Below are 14,677 nucleotides of genomic sequence, written 5' to 3' on the forward strand. Positions count from 1 at the left end.
GTTCACTTTGTATTTCTCAGGACATAGCAATAACAAAAACTGTTTAAGGCCCATCATCTGATGATGGCAAGAAATTGGCTGCAGAAATACAGTTGATGTATTACAAGGGTTCTTTTGTGATTCCAATGTCCACAGTAAATTTACTCAAACAGTTTATTAGTCAAAACAACAATTACAGAATTCCACATCACCAACATCATACACTTGTATGTGACATGAGTCATACATTTTTCACCACAAGATATAGATGTTAATGGTCACACAGTACAAACCTCTCCTGGTACTGCATATAGGGCAGTGAAGTTCTGATCCTAAAACACAGTATCACAATATCATGCAGATACAGTCACATCTATCATTCTCCAAGAAGTTGTGACATCCAATTCAATTTGTAACTAACAACATCATCACTCCAAGCACCAAATCAAACAAAAATCACCTTAAGTATATTTGGCAAAAATCTCCTCGCATTTTGTGATAGTGAATACCATACACAGAATAGGTGGCAGGGACAAAGGTTAATTGAAGTCTGTGAAGAAGAGGGGAATGTGATTATCTGAGGAAGGGAATTTCATGTAGAAGAAGTAGTGACCAACTGAACACCATAAAAGTGAAGAAAAGGAGAACTAAGGACAGGGATGGAAAGAGGGTATGAAGAATGGAGGAGAGTGTAGAAATAAACAAGCATACTGATATTGCTGAAGAAGTACATAGGTCAACTTTCAGCATCCCCAGGCTACAGCACTGTCAAAGATTTTCTAAAATAGTAACAATGACCTTGACAAAATAACCTGTAACTCAGGTCACAGTGTAACAACCTTGTCAAAGATCATTCGATGTATTATAAGAGTGTGAAGTTTGATGAGAATCCCTAAAGGAAAGAAGCCACTGGAGCGCTGACAATGATTTTCTTAAAATAGTAACAGTGGCCTTGACCCAACAACCCTGAGATTCATGCCTGTTTATATATATGTTTATTTGAAGCTTTAAAAGATTGTGAAGTTTCATGAGGCTCTCTACTGGAATGAAGCTGCTAGAGTAGTGACAATGATTTTCTAGAGATTGTACCAGTGACCTTGACACAACGACCCTGAAATTCATACTTGTCCAAGATATTTTGATGCTGAATAACTTTCTATGTGTGCAGTTTATAGAGAATCCTTCAAGGAGTGAAGCTGCTTGTCCCATCACCTACTGAGTATTAAAATACATAGGTTAGAAGAATATGAAAAGAATTAGAATTTGGATATCAAAGAAAGTGCACAAATTTAGATAAAAGGAAAATTATTTAAAGAATGAATGAAGGCAGTATTAAAAGATGGGGGAATATCCAACTAAGGAACAGAGACAGTGGAAAAGGATTTGTATCACAACAGCAGAGAATGATAAGGAAGGGATGAGGATGGACAAAATAAAATGTCTATTTCTACAGCTACACTTACCTGTGCCATCATACACTTTACCCATGACTGGCACTACATTGTCAATCACAAAGCCGTCTGACGACTCTGTGTGGTGCAGACCCGAGAAGCTATAGGCCACTACGTTGCTGTAATATTTGATACGAGTGTCCAGATTGAAGCGTGTAAAGTTGTAATTAGTGGTGGTTCCAGGGTAACTGGCTGCTACTATGTAGACGTCATCACCTGGCAACATATTCATCACAGAAGATTTTTATTAACACAAGATAAAAAGCTCAAGGTGTGTGAAGGTTTCCAGTTGGTTCCTAACAATGACCTACATGGTAAAACAAAAAAAGACAATTCTTGATAATATCAATTTATAATACATAAACCCTGAAACATACATACCTCCAGGCATGGTGCTGAGATATAGATTGAAGGTACGGATGTAGGAGGCTGCATTGAGAAACTTGTTTTTCCAGCTGACCATGAAGGGTTGGTACTCTAAAAAGTCCATGTCCTTGTGGTTGTGTTTGTGGTTTGATTCAGTCACCTGAAGTATTTATAATTGAAAACCATCAGTAAGTCTAATTTATCAGAGGCACAAACATTAAAATCTAGTAACACTTTTAAACTAGAAATTCACCACTTTTCACTTGTTTTTCTCAAAAGAACATTTTTTGTATTCATTGCAAGCTATACATTGATGATACATCTTTAGAATAAGTCACCAAAACTTCATCTACTAATCAAATTATGTATCTCAGTTCCATTTTTAAGATTGTTGGAAAAAGATTTGTTCTACACATTTGTTGTTAAAAACATTTGACCGTTGAGATGTAGGAAACTTGCATTCATTGAATACCACGACAGAAAAGCACTGAACTAGAAACTGGTTGTACTAATTACAATATCTGTATGTTGTTATCATAACATTTACTGTGTAAATTCACCATTGTGTCAATTAAAAGATAGTTACACACTAAAATTCTATTACATCATGCTTTCCCTATAATTCATTTAAGGAAAAGGCCACATACTGCACTTCCTCGTAGGTTGGTTGGAGTAGGCGGTGTTGTCATTATGGTTACACCAGAAGATTTGTAGATTGCATAGATATTGGAGGCATACCAAACCCTGATGAAAAATGCATAGGATATGCCCTCTGATAGAATAGGTTTTTCTGAAGAAAAGAAAAGAATCATTGATGCAAGTGTGACATATATCCAGGGGTGTAGGAAATTCTGTTACATACAGGTAAATTCATAATTTGTTGCTGATCATGATCAAGAATTCATGAACATTACACTTAAAAAAATCTACAATCAAACTTGTTAATAAAGTTTTTTATGCTTGTGTTTTTATTGATTTAACTTGCTAGCTGATCATTCCCTCAGGATTTTAAACATTTTTAATACACTTGACCCAAGTGACGACCTAAGGTCAAGGTCATTAATTATTCTGGCTTATCTCCACTAGATTGAACCCTAACCAGTCTTTGCATAACAAGTATGGCATTTGTTTTTGCTTTCTTGTTTGACAATTCTAATCAGTGTAAAGTGAAGAAGTCATTTAACCAGAACACTGAAGAGCTCATCATACGAACCCCGAGGAACCAGAAACAATTGCTGCATATTCTGTCCAGCATCATGCCAAATTCTCTCATCAGCCTGATGAAAAATCCCCTCAGGTGAGTCTAAGATCTCAAAGCAAACACTCCACTCAAACCTGTAAAGGAAGTGATTGTAACAGATAACATGCTTTATCAATTACCTGCTTTTTGGAATAAATATGACACATATATATGTGCACATTCTACCAAAGAAACATTGAACAAATGAAATGTTTAAGAAAAAATGAAATATTTTATGTTTATAAATTTTTGCCAATGAAATATAGGTATGATGATAAAGCAGTCAATCCAAAATGGCGTAGTCTTGTTGTCAAGTACAACGTCAATCTATCTGAGGACAGGGAGCACACAAATATTTCCCGAACTCTTTTTAAAACCTCTATAGTTTATGTTTGGATCAGCCTTTCTTTTATATCGTTTTCCTTTAAAATGTGATTAAAAGAAAATTTAATATTTTTTTCCATTAAATATCATATATATTTCACTAGTATGACTATAGAATATATCTACATTTTACATCCATGCAAAAATACAGATATTCTGTTATACATGTGAAATATATATGACATTAAATAGGAAACCATTATAAACCCTGTATTTATCTCCCTTGAACAACACTTACAGGAAACTTGCGAATACGATGGACCTGTCAAGGACTTACCAGAGGGGTTGTAATCCACTAAAGTCTGATATTTCCCAGGAGGCACCAAGTCCCATATTTGTGGCAGTGAAACCTGTGATACTGTCGAAGTCTTTCACATCCAGGGGAGAGTTAGGATTATCTGTAACAGTCAGCAGTTGTAATAATAATAATAAAAAATGGTAGAAATTATTTATGATTAACAAATTCTGAATACAAAACCAAGAAAAAAACAGAAAATAAATCATGTGAATATTTTGTTTTGACTGTCGAACAAGAGCTTCAATCAATATTACTGTCAATCAATTCCTATAACTAACTTGAAAGTTTTCTACACTTTACAAAATATAAATATGTCATGTACATTACTTTTTCGCACAGAACAGTTTCCTTTTTTTCAATTTAGCAAAAATATCATTCATTTGAGTATGATTCATATAAAATCTATGAATCTGTGTAATTTTTGTGTATTTTCATTGGTGAAAGAATTATTATTAAGGCCAGGATAATGGTCCAATAATGTTTTCAAATTTACCCTGTGAAGTGTAGTTGGTACATGGATCCAAGTGACTGTAAGGACACACATTGTCCTGCGGAGCGCATACACAGTGACCCAAACATGAGTACGAGTCACAGCGACGGACCAACTCCAGAGCACCGCCAGATATCTTTCTAAACATCGAGTGAATGATAGAGCTTGACAAGCCTACCTGTAAATAGTAATTAAAAGTATGCAAGTTAGTACACAAATCGAAAATAAGTCTTCTCAAGAAATCATGATAACAAATTATAACTGTCAAAATCAAAGATGGCCATTTTGTTTTTCTGATCAGTACAGAAATTGACAGTGAACTTCTTTTCTATGGACATTACAACCTGAAGAAAGTGTGTCAAAAGAAGGTGGTGATGCATAAGTTGGAACCAATGGAAATCAACATATGGAATTTGAGGACAATTCATCCCTATGTCTTAAAAAACAGTGATTACAAGATTGTTCAAGGATGGACATTGGACCCTGATAGATGAAGGAGCAATTTGACAGCCCTATATATGATGAAAATGGACTAATAAGCAATGTTACTTATATAGAATTGATGACAGAAGCCCTGCTGGAGGTCTATCAGTGTAATGTTACTTATATAGAATTGAGGATGGAAGCCCTGCTGGAGGTCTATCAGTGTAATGTTACTTATATAGAATTGAGGATGGAAGCCCTGCTGGAGGTCTATCAGTGTATTGTTACTTATATAGAATTGAGGACGGAAGCCCTGCTGGAGGTCTGTCAGTGTAATGTTACTTATATTGAATTGAGGACGGAAGCCCTGCAGGAGATCTGTCAATGTAACATACTGTGTTTACTGCCCACATATGTATGAAAAGAGCATTGGAGGCCTTGCTGAGGTCCTGTGTGTCTATCTTGGCACTCTGTATGTGGCCTTCCTCCTGCACCTCACTTATGTTGCTGTGTGGCACCGATACAGGTATTCCTGTCACCTGTAAGGGGAAGAAAATATTAACATTAGCTAAAGCAGTATTACACTGTCACATCATCAATTTCTGACAAATACATACTGATACATTTTTATTATCATATATGTTCATAGATTTATATTTCTGACAAATTGAGCCACCTTGGTAACTATAATCATTAATGTGTTGACAACACGACATCTTTATTTGTATATTCAGGTGTAAGCTTCTAACCACTAACCCCTAGATCATAAGTTTGAGAAAAGCTGGCAGCAGGTAATGTCTGTTGGATTACTTGTTTTCACACTGATGCTGAGTTTGTTTTCACTTTACAGGTTTTCCTCAAATAGTGCAGTAAAAGCTCTTCAGAGCTAGATACGCTCCTATGTTGAAGTTTATAACAAAAAAAAAACATATTTTTTCCTACTGACTTTGCTTGTTACCTTATTGAGATCACTAGCCATGTAGGTCTTGCCGACATTGACCAGGTAATGCGACACTTCAGAGTGGAGATCAGCAAATCCAATCCAGGAAAGGTAAAGGGCACGACTGGTCCACGTCATAGAGTTAGGTACTTCCCGGTTTATATCCGAGGCATGATTTGTTTTGATGGAAAACATTCCTAAAACAAAATTTAAATATGAGGCTACTACTTGATGCACTAGTCCATTCACTTCAACGAGACACTTAATTATTCCAAAAGCTGGTTCTATCCTTAGACTGTGACCTCTACATTTTATACCAATAAGCTATTCTCAAAAAAATGTAAAAAAGTTGACCAAAAAATTGATTTTCTTTTTGTGATTTTTTTTTGTGAAACTTATACAAGAAAAATTATTTATATTAAAATATATTAGAATTATGAACTGCACACATTCCCCTCCAATTTTTTATCTAGGTAATGAGCTCAACCTAAACAAAATCTAAAAACCTTAACTTTTTAAAAAAGCCGGTCAAGGTCATCAGAATGAGAACATTCCTATATGACTAAAGCCAGTAACAATGTCTGTAAATACCTCTGGAGGGAGGAGAAGAGTCAACAAAGATGGCATCCGATTCTGTCTGGGAACATATTCCCGCCCCGTTACAGGCAATCAGGTTCACATAATAGTTGACCCCATCATGCAGATCAAGACCTGTGAAGGTGTAGTCTCGTACGATTCCATTGACCTTTAAAAAACAAGCTGATTTATACCAAATGCCCAATATCTTCATGTCATCAGTATATTTTTTGTTCTAAAGACATAAAGAAAAGAAACAAATAACAGTAGATCTCTGGACAGTAGGTCAATTAAAAATCATATCAACAACTGGAAATATTGATGTTTGTAATCTTTGTAGGATAATTTTGACTTTCCCTTAGAGATAATGGCTCTTTATATACAGGTACTTTCTTTCTCTATATGCCTTTATAGACAGGTGCTTACCTTTGTAGGAGAAAGCTGGAATTCTCCATTTTTATGGCCCTTTACAGACAAGTATTTACTTTTGAAGGAGAGAGCTTGAATTCTCCCTTTTTTTGTTGGTCTTTATAGGCAGGTACTAGCATTTGTAGGCAAGACCTGGAATTCTCTGTTTCTGTGGGTCTTTATAGACAGGTACTTATCTTTATTGAGGGGAGGCAGAATTCTATGTTTCTGTACTAGCCTACAGTGGCAGTGTTATCCACTTTATTTACCTTTGTAGAGGACAGCTGGAATTCTCCATTTCTGTGGGCCTTTATAGACAAGTGTTGTCTCTCGATAAGAGATTCAGCATCCTCTGCAGTCCATGTCACCTTAAATGAATCTCTCAGAAAAAGTTTCCCTGATATGAGCACACCAAGATCTTCAGACAGCGCAGGTTTGGTGATTACTGGGGCAGTATTATCTACTGTAAACCCATTTGAAACCGTATCCACATATAAACCTAAAACAAATAAAAACTACATTAGTCCAAAAGACAGTCGGAGATATATTTGAATTGGCCTACAGACAGTCTGTGATGTATATGTATTTGGACTGGCCTACAGACAGTCTGTGATGTATATGTATTTGGACTTGCCTACAGACAGTCTGTGATGTATATATATTTGGACTGGCCTACAGACAGTCTGTGGTGTATATGTATTTGGACTGGCCTACAGACAGCCTGTGGTGTTTATGTATTCGGACTGGCCTACAGACAGCCTGTGGTGTATATGTATTTGGACTGGCCTACAGACAGCCTGTGATGTATATGTATTTGGACTGGCCTACAGACAGCCTGTGATGTATATGTATTTGGACTGGCCAATAGACAGCCTGTAATGTATATGTATTTGGACTGGCCTACAGACAGCCTGTGGTGTTTATGTATTCGGACTGGCCTACAGACAGCCTGTGGTGTATATGTATTTGGACTGGCCTACAGACAGTCTGTGATGTATATGTATTTGGACAGGCCTACAGACAGTCTGTGGTGTATATATATTTGGACTGGCATACAGACAGTCTGTGATATATATTTTTTGACAGGCCTACAGACAGCCTGTGGTGTATATGTATTTGGACTGGCCAATAGACAGCCTGTAATGTATATGTATTTGGACTGGCCTACAGACAGTCTGTGGTGTATATATATTTGGACAGGCCTACAGGCAGTCTGTGATGTATATGTATTTGGACTGGCCAATAGACAGCTTGTGATGTATATGTATTTGAACTGGCCTACAGACAGTCTGTGGTGTATATATACTTGGACTGGCATACAGACAGTCTGTGGTGTATATGTATTTTGACTGGCCTACAGACAGTCCGTGGTGTATATATATTTGGACAGGGCTACAGACAGTCTGTGATGTATATGTATTTGGACTGGCCTACAGACAGTCTGTGGTGTATATATACTTGGACTGGCATACAGACAGTCTGTGGTGTATATGTATTTGGACTGGCCTACAGACAGTCCGTGGTGTATATATATTTGGACAGGGCTACAGACAGTCTGTGATGTATATGTATTTGGACTGGCCTACAGACAGTCTGTGGTGTATATATACTTGGACTGGCATACAGACAGTCTGTGGTGTATATGTATTTTGACTGGCCTATAGACAGCCTGTAATGTATATGTATTTGGACTGGCCTACAGACAGCCTGTGGTGTTTATGTATTCGGACTGGCCTACAGACAGACTGTGGTGTATATGTATTTGGTCTGGCCTACAGACAGTCTGTGGTGTATATGTATTTGGACTGGCCTACAGACAGTCTGTGGTGTATATATATTTGGACAGGCCTACAGGCAGTCTGTGATGTATATGTATTTGGACTGGACAATAGACAGCCTGTAATGTATATGTATTTGGACTGGCCTACAGACAGTCTGTGGTGTATATGTATTTGGACTGGCCTACAGACAGTCCGTAGTGTATATATATTTGGACAGGGCTACAGACAGTCTGTGATGTATATATATTTGGACAGGGCTACAGACAGTCTGTGATGTATATGTATTTGGACTGGCCTACAGACAGTCTGTGGTGTATATATATTTGGACTGGCCTAGACAGTCTGTGATGTATATGTATATTGACTGGCCTACAGACAGTCTGTGATGTATATGTATTTGGACTGGTCTGCTGACAGTCTGTGGTGTATATATATTTGGACTGGCCTACAGACAGTCTGTGATGTATTAGGACTTGCCTACAGACAGCCTGTGATGTATATGTATTTGAACTGGCCTACAGACAGTCTGTGGTGTAGTAGAAATGGTCTTACGAACCTGCTTTGTTGTAAGCCCTCACAGTAATGTAGATGGACTGGCCGATAGGTAAGCTTGAAATAGCTGGATTGGTAGCAACCTCTGACAGGTGTAGAATTTCCTTAGCCAAAACATCATCGGTACCCCTATCTGTTCCTGCCCACCATTCATAGTGGTCAAGTCCTGACTGCGGATCGGAAAACCCATACCACTTGGCTCCTATGTATGTCCTACAAATAGGATATAGTCTTGTGTCAGGACTCAAAACAAATCGGCCTCATTGTTCACTTTAAAAAATTTGCATGAGTCACTCAAACAATTTGAAATAGTAATGTTCAAGACCTTTGACATGAAATCTAACTGATTCAAAAGGAATCAATGTAAACCAACTTGGTTTAGCAAATCATTCAATCAGGTAGTCATTTTCAAGTCACATAGGTGGAAATATATCTAAACTTCATACAATATTGACCTCTTCTATTGTAGAAACAGCAACTTAGACATTTATAGAACTTGTTTAAGCCCCATATCACACTTTTATGTTCAATAATATCATGAAGTAAATTAGCAGGAATATTTCACTTTCAAGAATAATTTTTAGGAAATTTGTAAGTAAAGAAGATATTTAGTGACTGACTGTGTTGCCTGGTAATGGATGTCTGAGGTTAAAGTCCCATCCTGAACCGCTCCAGCAGTTGGTGGACTATTGTCCAAAATGAGTCCATCAGAAGTAGCAGAGGAACACAGGTTGGCTGTATTACACGCTGTCACTGTTGTGTAGTAGGTCAAACCCACGCCAAGATGTTTCATTGACAACACAAACTCTGTGAAAAGGGATAACAATTTCCAGAATAAAAATCCTACAACATACCCAGGAAAAAGCTCATGTTGGTTTGATAAAGGTAAGATTCCTAATTAGTATGATCATCGGTCTAACACAGGTAGGATCCCTAGGTAGTATGATCACTGGAGAATGATACCATTAGGTATGCAGGGAGTCAATCAATAGTGATAATAAAATATTGTAGGTAGGAGTGTTTTCAACATTATCTAGCTTCACAATTAAAGTAGGGGAAACTCTTGTATCACATGCACACAGGTTTCACCAGTCATGACCCTAGCTGTGACTGGTGAAACTCGTCAGTATGATAGCTTGTGAAGTTGGTTAATAGTGAAAACACTCCTACCCAAGATGTTTCAACAATATGTAACTGTCAAATCTAAGATGGCCACCTGTGAGTCATTGTCTTTTTCCAATCAGGAATTTATTGAATTTCTATTGAAGCCTTCTACACAGATAGTGATAACAAGAATTCTTTAAAGATGGGAGAAAGGACAGAGAGACGAAGAGTGATTTGAATGAAATAAAAATAAATTAAGGGTGATTAAAAAAAAATTACCTAATTTTAAGATTTTCACTTTGTGAAAAGCCAAGTAAATCTGAACATCAAAATGATGTTTATAGACAACATGTTAATGTTTCATTGTCAGAATCCCTAGCTTTCAATACCTACCACTGGTGATACCAACGGCCTGTGTTTCCAGTACTTCCTGACAGCCGCGACAAGTACCGATGCTGACAGAAAACTCGCGAATGTTGGAATGTGCATCATGAAAACCTTCCCAGTATGCAGCAATGTAAGTTCTGTCTGTCTGAAAGTCTCTGTCCTTTTGATTGATGAGGTGGTCCTCAGGTTTGCCATCATACACGTGGCCTATGACAGGGGGAGTGAGGTCTACAGTTACAGCCCAGGACGAGGCAAGAGAGTAAAGTCCAGCTCCATTATACGCCTGGAAATGAAACACATCCATTGAGCCAGGGTATAATAATATAACAGAGGTCTTGATTAATTTCAATACCCCCACTATTGAACCTTGGACCTCTGGCTTACTAATCTTACACTGGACTGATTAAGCTACAGTGGTTTTCTTTCTAATCAAGCTGTATATTACAGCTAGTATTTACCAGGGTTATACATACTACCTCTACAGGAAGGAGTTTGTCCTTGAGTTTCTAGGGGTTACAAGGATGCCTGTGGGACAATGTTGATTCCTGAATCCCTATACTTCAATCTCAAAAGAAGTAATATGTTGTGTGCAAGTTTTTAAGTATCAATTTTAGTAGATAGACCTTTACAATGCAATGGGTAGGATTCATCCTATTACATATAAAGTGTAGAGTGGAAATAATCAATAAAGGAATAAATGGTTATATCAAGAAAATGCTGCATAAGGTCCAAAGCAACAAAGTATGGAGTGTCAAATTTATCTCACTGGATTATCTCCCTTACACAGGGAAAGGGATTCATTCAGTTGTGTGGGTGTATGAAATTGTAAAGCTGTTTCTGAAGGTTTTCAAACAATTAACTTTTTTTCCTTTATTTTTCAGTTAATTAGCAGTCATATGCTTATCCACAAAGCATTTCAATGCCATGAGAGAACACAATAATGTGACATTTTAGGCATGACTTCTGCAGGGTGTCTTACTTACCTTGATTGTTATGTAGTATGCATGTCCTTCGTGAATGTCAAGGACAATATTACCATCCTGAACAGCACAGACAACATCTCCCACATCTGTATAAGACAGAATGTCGTCGTAGCCTGGCTCAGAACCTACAGCCCACATGTACCTCTGTATTCCACTTTCCAGGTCACTAAATACTTCCTTCCAGCTGTCAACAAACATTATCAATTTGCAAGCACCTTCTGTCAAACAGGTAAACATAATATAGTGACATGTCATACAGGTAGACATGATAGAGCGACATGTCATACAGGTAGACATGATAGAGCGACATGTCATACAGGTAGACATGATATAGCCACATGTCATACAGGTAGACATCAGACAACTGGTAAGTGCAATAGAGGTAATCACTATACAGGTACACGGCACAGGTCAATATCATACAGGTACACATCAGACAGGTAAATGACATACAGGTAAGGTCAATATCATACAAGTAAACATCACACAGAAAATAATCATTATGTAAAGTAGATGTACATCTTATGTTGAAGAGTCAATATGTTACCCACCAGGCCCCTACTCCTGTACGTGAATTAAAGTGTCGATCAATCTTGATTGATTTGTCACTTTTAATGGGTGGAGTCACATCTATGATAACAGCATGACTCATCTGTGTGGTACTCCTCCCAGCAAAGTCCTTAGCTATAAAAACGCAGAGAATAATTGTTTAACCATCTTCATTGATTTACCAATGATACCTAGAAAACTTTATCATTATTTGTAAAATTAACTGATAAAATAAAAGATAAAATGTTAAATGTTTGAAAAATGATTTCTCAGAAATAGTGTTCTATTTAATCACTCTTCATGGACTATTTTGTACACCTGTAGAAGTAAATAACAAGACAACAGGTAAGAGTGTTCCCAACATTAACCTGCTTCACAAAATAAGTAGGTCATATACTTTAATTACTTGCTATCCTAAAATAGGCAACCTAAAACATATGTCCTTGAGTGTTTACCACAACATAATGAAATAGCAGTTGTAGGTGAACAATTCTAAAGACAACAATATCAAAATGTATATGGATAGACTTATTCTGTCTTTTGTAATACAGAGTTATCTGCTCTGGTCAGCAAGTACTGATTATATATATATACAACAATTTTTGTGAGAGAATAATGTCATATTTGTGAGAAAATGATGCAAATTTCTCCCGCAAACAATGAATACCTGCTCACAAGGGTAGATAACTCTGCATCAGAAAAAGATGGAATCATTATGCTGAAGATTCAAATGTTATCTCACCATAATGTTACTCTAAAAAATACTTACCTGTTACAGTAGCATAGTAGGTGTGGCCATTCTGGAGCTGCAGACCATGAAATGCAACATGGTTACCTGCCCCTACATCAGTAAAGTCCACCATATCATTACCACCTGCCGTTGTTCCTGAAAAATAACATGTTATCAGTGACCCATAGTTGTTTTTTTCCTCTACATGAACTTTACCAGTTCTGTCATTCCTAGCCAGTCACTAATTTTCTGATAGTCGAGCATAAGATATCATCATATTACCTTTATGGTGCTACAAAAGGTAGATATTGACTTGTGATAAGAATATACAATCAACCTTTAATTGTAATACATTTATAAAGACCTAATGTATCTAATACCTATGCTGACATTGTAGGCCTGGATGCCTGTGGAATGTGAGGTGGTGCTGAACTCCTCCACGTCTACAAATGTTTCCCAGTTCACATAAATATCTGTGAGGATGGTCTGCAAGTAACAGATAAAGTAAGGAATTGATTCTAAAACTGAAAACTATTTGAAACAAACAATAAAATAACTCTTGATTTTGTACTTTACTCAGTAAATTCAAATACTGGAAGTATAAATGTATTTGGCAATGCTAACTTTAGGACCATGACAAGAAACTTTGAATTTGTTCTTGATTCAATGTTTGCTTAAAGATAGTATCACTCTTAATGATTCTGGAGAGTCAGACTGATCAAACCAGAAAACAAAGACTACACAGGGTATTGACAAGTATTCATAAAATATTGACTCCAAGATGTAATCATGTTTTTTCTTTACAAGAATCTGAAGTTGTAAAATAAACTGCAGGATAGTTACTTGGTACAAACTGCCTGGAACATGTCCTATCCACACGTTACCAGGAATGGGTGGAGTCAAGTCCACAACTACACCATCACTGCACATGCTCACAGCCTCCAATGTTTGGGTCCATGTTTCCTGTTGTATGACAGTACTGCCTGCATGTAGACACACGATGTAGCGAGCACCGTGCTGTAGCTCTCCATCACTAAACTCTGTGTTCATATACTCCTTATCTAAAATGTTAACGTATTTCACATTACTTGAGTTCCTCCAAGACCTTATATTTCTTAAGAGTACCATTTTCTGCTATTGTCTGGTACAACATACTAAATAACTGGCTCATGAGTAGTTGAAATGTATTGTAAATTGCTTAAATTTTGCAAATACTATATATTGCAAACTTACCTGTTCAGACATTTTCACGAATTTCGTAAAATGCTGATCTAGAAATGACTTAAATTTGCGAATGATAAGCTATTAGATACCAGGACGTATACCAGAATAATCAGAAAGGATTTGAATCCATGATTATCTTTCCTTGTTTAGTAGTGTGAACATAAATCCTACACAAAATATAAGTGATTTACAGTAGTTACACAAGAAAATGAGATGAAGTATACTTCAAGTGCATTTGGATGGAAAATCTGCAGTTTAAATGCAGCGAATTATCAGTTGTCTTCTGATTGGTCAATAAACGATCAATACATTTTTACACAGCACCAAACTTCATCAAACTGATACAAGCAAATATCTCTTCTACAATGTCATTGGATTTCTGTGATGTGCGATATAATAATTCCTTTAGTCAATGGTAATTACTTAATATAAACTGAGAAAGGCTACAAAGATTTACCTGTGTTGCCACATTTGATACTCTCGGGATGTGAACACGGGTCAGGGAGAGACAAGAGATTGGTAGGGTGATAGTATGATGTCACATCCATTGCCACACCTCTCAGCACTGCATAGGTGTAGTTACGATGTCGAAGGTCAGGCCACACAGCGGAGATTATGTTAGAGTAAGGAGTGTAGTCCACATCGCTATGTTTCCATAAAGCATTCTGTTGGAGGAAGATTTCTTTGCCATAGCCATTCTTCAAGGCACCAGCTACAAGTAACAGTGATTTTATACTTGAATCCATCCTTTTGAGAAGGATCATATTCAGGTCAATGTTGTCAATCAATTATAAAGTAGGAATTCTAACTTT

The 14,677-nt window shown here is 37.0% G+C and overlaps 1 protein-coding gene across 1 annotated transcript in view; it reads right to left on the reverse strand.

Moving 5' to 3' along the window:
• LOC132564227 (uncharacterized) overlaps window positions 1-14,677 on the reverse strand; it is a 57,438-nt gene that overhangs the window by 7,364 nt on the left and 35,397 nt on the right. The window contains exons 27-45 of the mRNA XM_060228897.1: window positions 14,323-14,577; window positions 13,485-13,702; window positions 13,022-13,127; window positions 12,681-12,797; window positions 11,914-12,046; window positions 11,363-11,546; window positions 10,386-10,662; window positions 9,509-9,695; window positions 8,893-9,101; window positions 6,825-7,054; window positions 6,163-6,316; window positions 5,590-5,768; window positions 5,027-5,170; window positions 4,212-4,386; window positions 3,698-3,818; window positions 3,004-3,131; window positions 2,444-2,577; window positions 1,812-1,956; window positions 1,443-1,646 (exon numbers count right to left, since the gene is read on the reverse strand). Of these exons, the coding sequence (XP_060084880.1) occupies window positions 1,443-1,646; window positions 1,812-1,956; window positions 2,444-2,577; window positions 3,004-3,131; window positions 3,698-3,818; window positions 4,212-4,386; window positions 5,027-5,170; window positions 5,590-5,768; window positions 6,163-6,316; window positions 6,825-7,054; window positions 8,893-9,101; window positions 9,509-9,695; window positions 10,386-10,662; window positions 11,363-11,546; window positions 11,914-12,046; window positions 12,681-12,797; window positions 13,022-13,127; window positions 13,485-13,702; window positions 14,323-14,577 (3,300 nt within the window). The remainder of the gene's footprint in view (window positions 1-1,442; window positions 1,647-1,811; window positions 1,957-2,443; window positions 2,578-3,003; window positions 3,132-3,697; window positions 3,819-4,211; window positions 4,387-5,026; window positions 5,171-5,589; window positions 5,769-6,162; window positions 6,317-6,824; window positions 7,055-8,892; window positions 9,102-9,508; window positions 9,696-10,385; window positions 10,663-11,362; window positions 11,547-11,913; window positions 12,047-12,680; window positions 12,798-13,021; window positions 13,128-13,484; window positions 13,703-14,322; window positions 14,578-14,677) is intronic.

Source organism: Ylistrum balloti, unplaced genomic scaffold (assembly GCF_031769215.1).
Source record: "Ylistrum balloti isolate Yb309-2 unplaced genomic scaffold, AGI_CSIRO_Ybal_v1 Utg372088, whole genome shotgun sequence".
NCBI classification, from domain to species: Eukaryota; Metazoa; Mollusca; class Bivalvia; order Pectinida; family Pectinidae; genus Ylistrum; species Ylistrum balloti.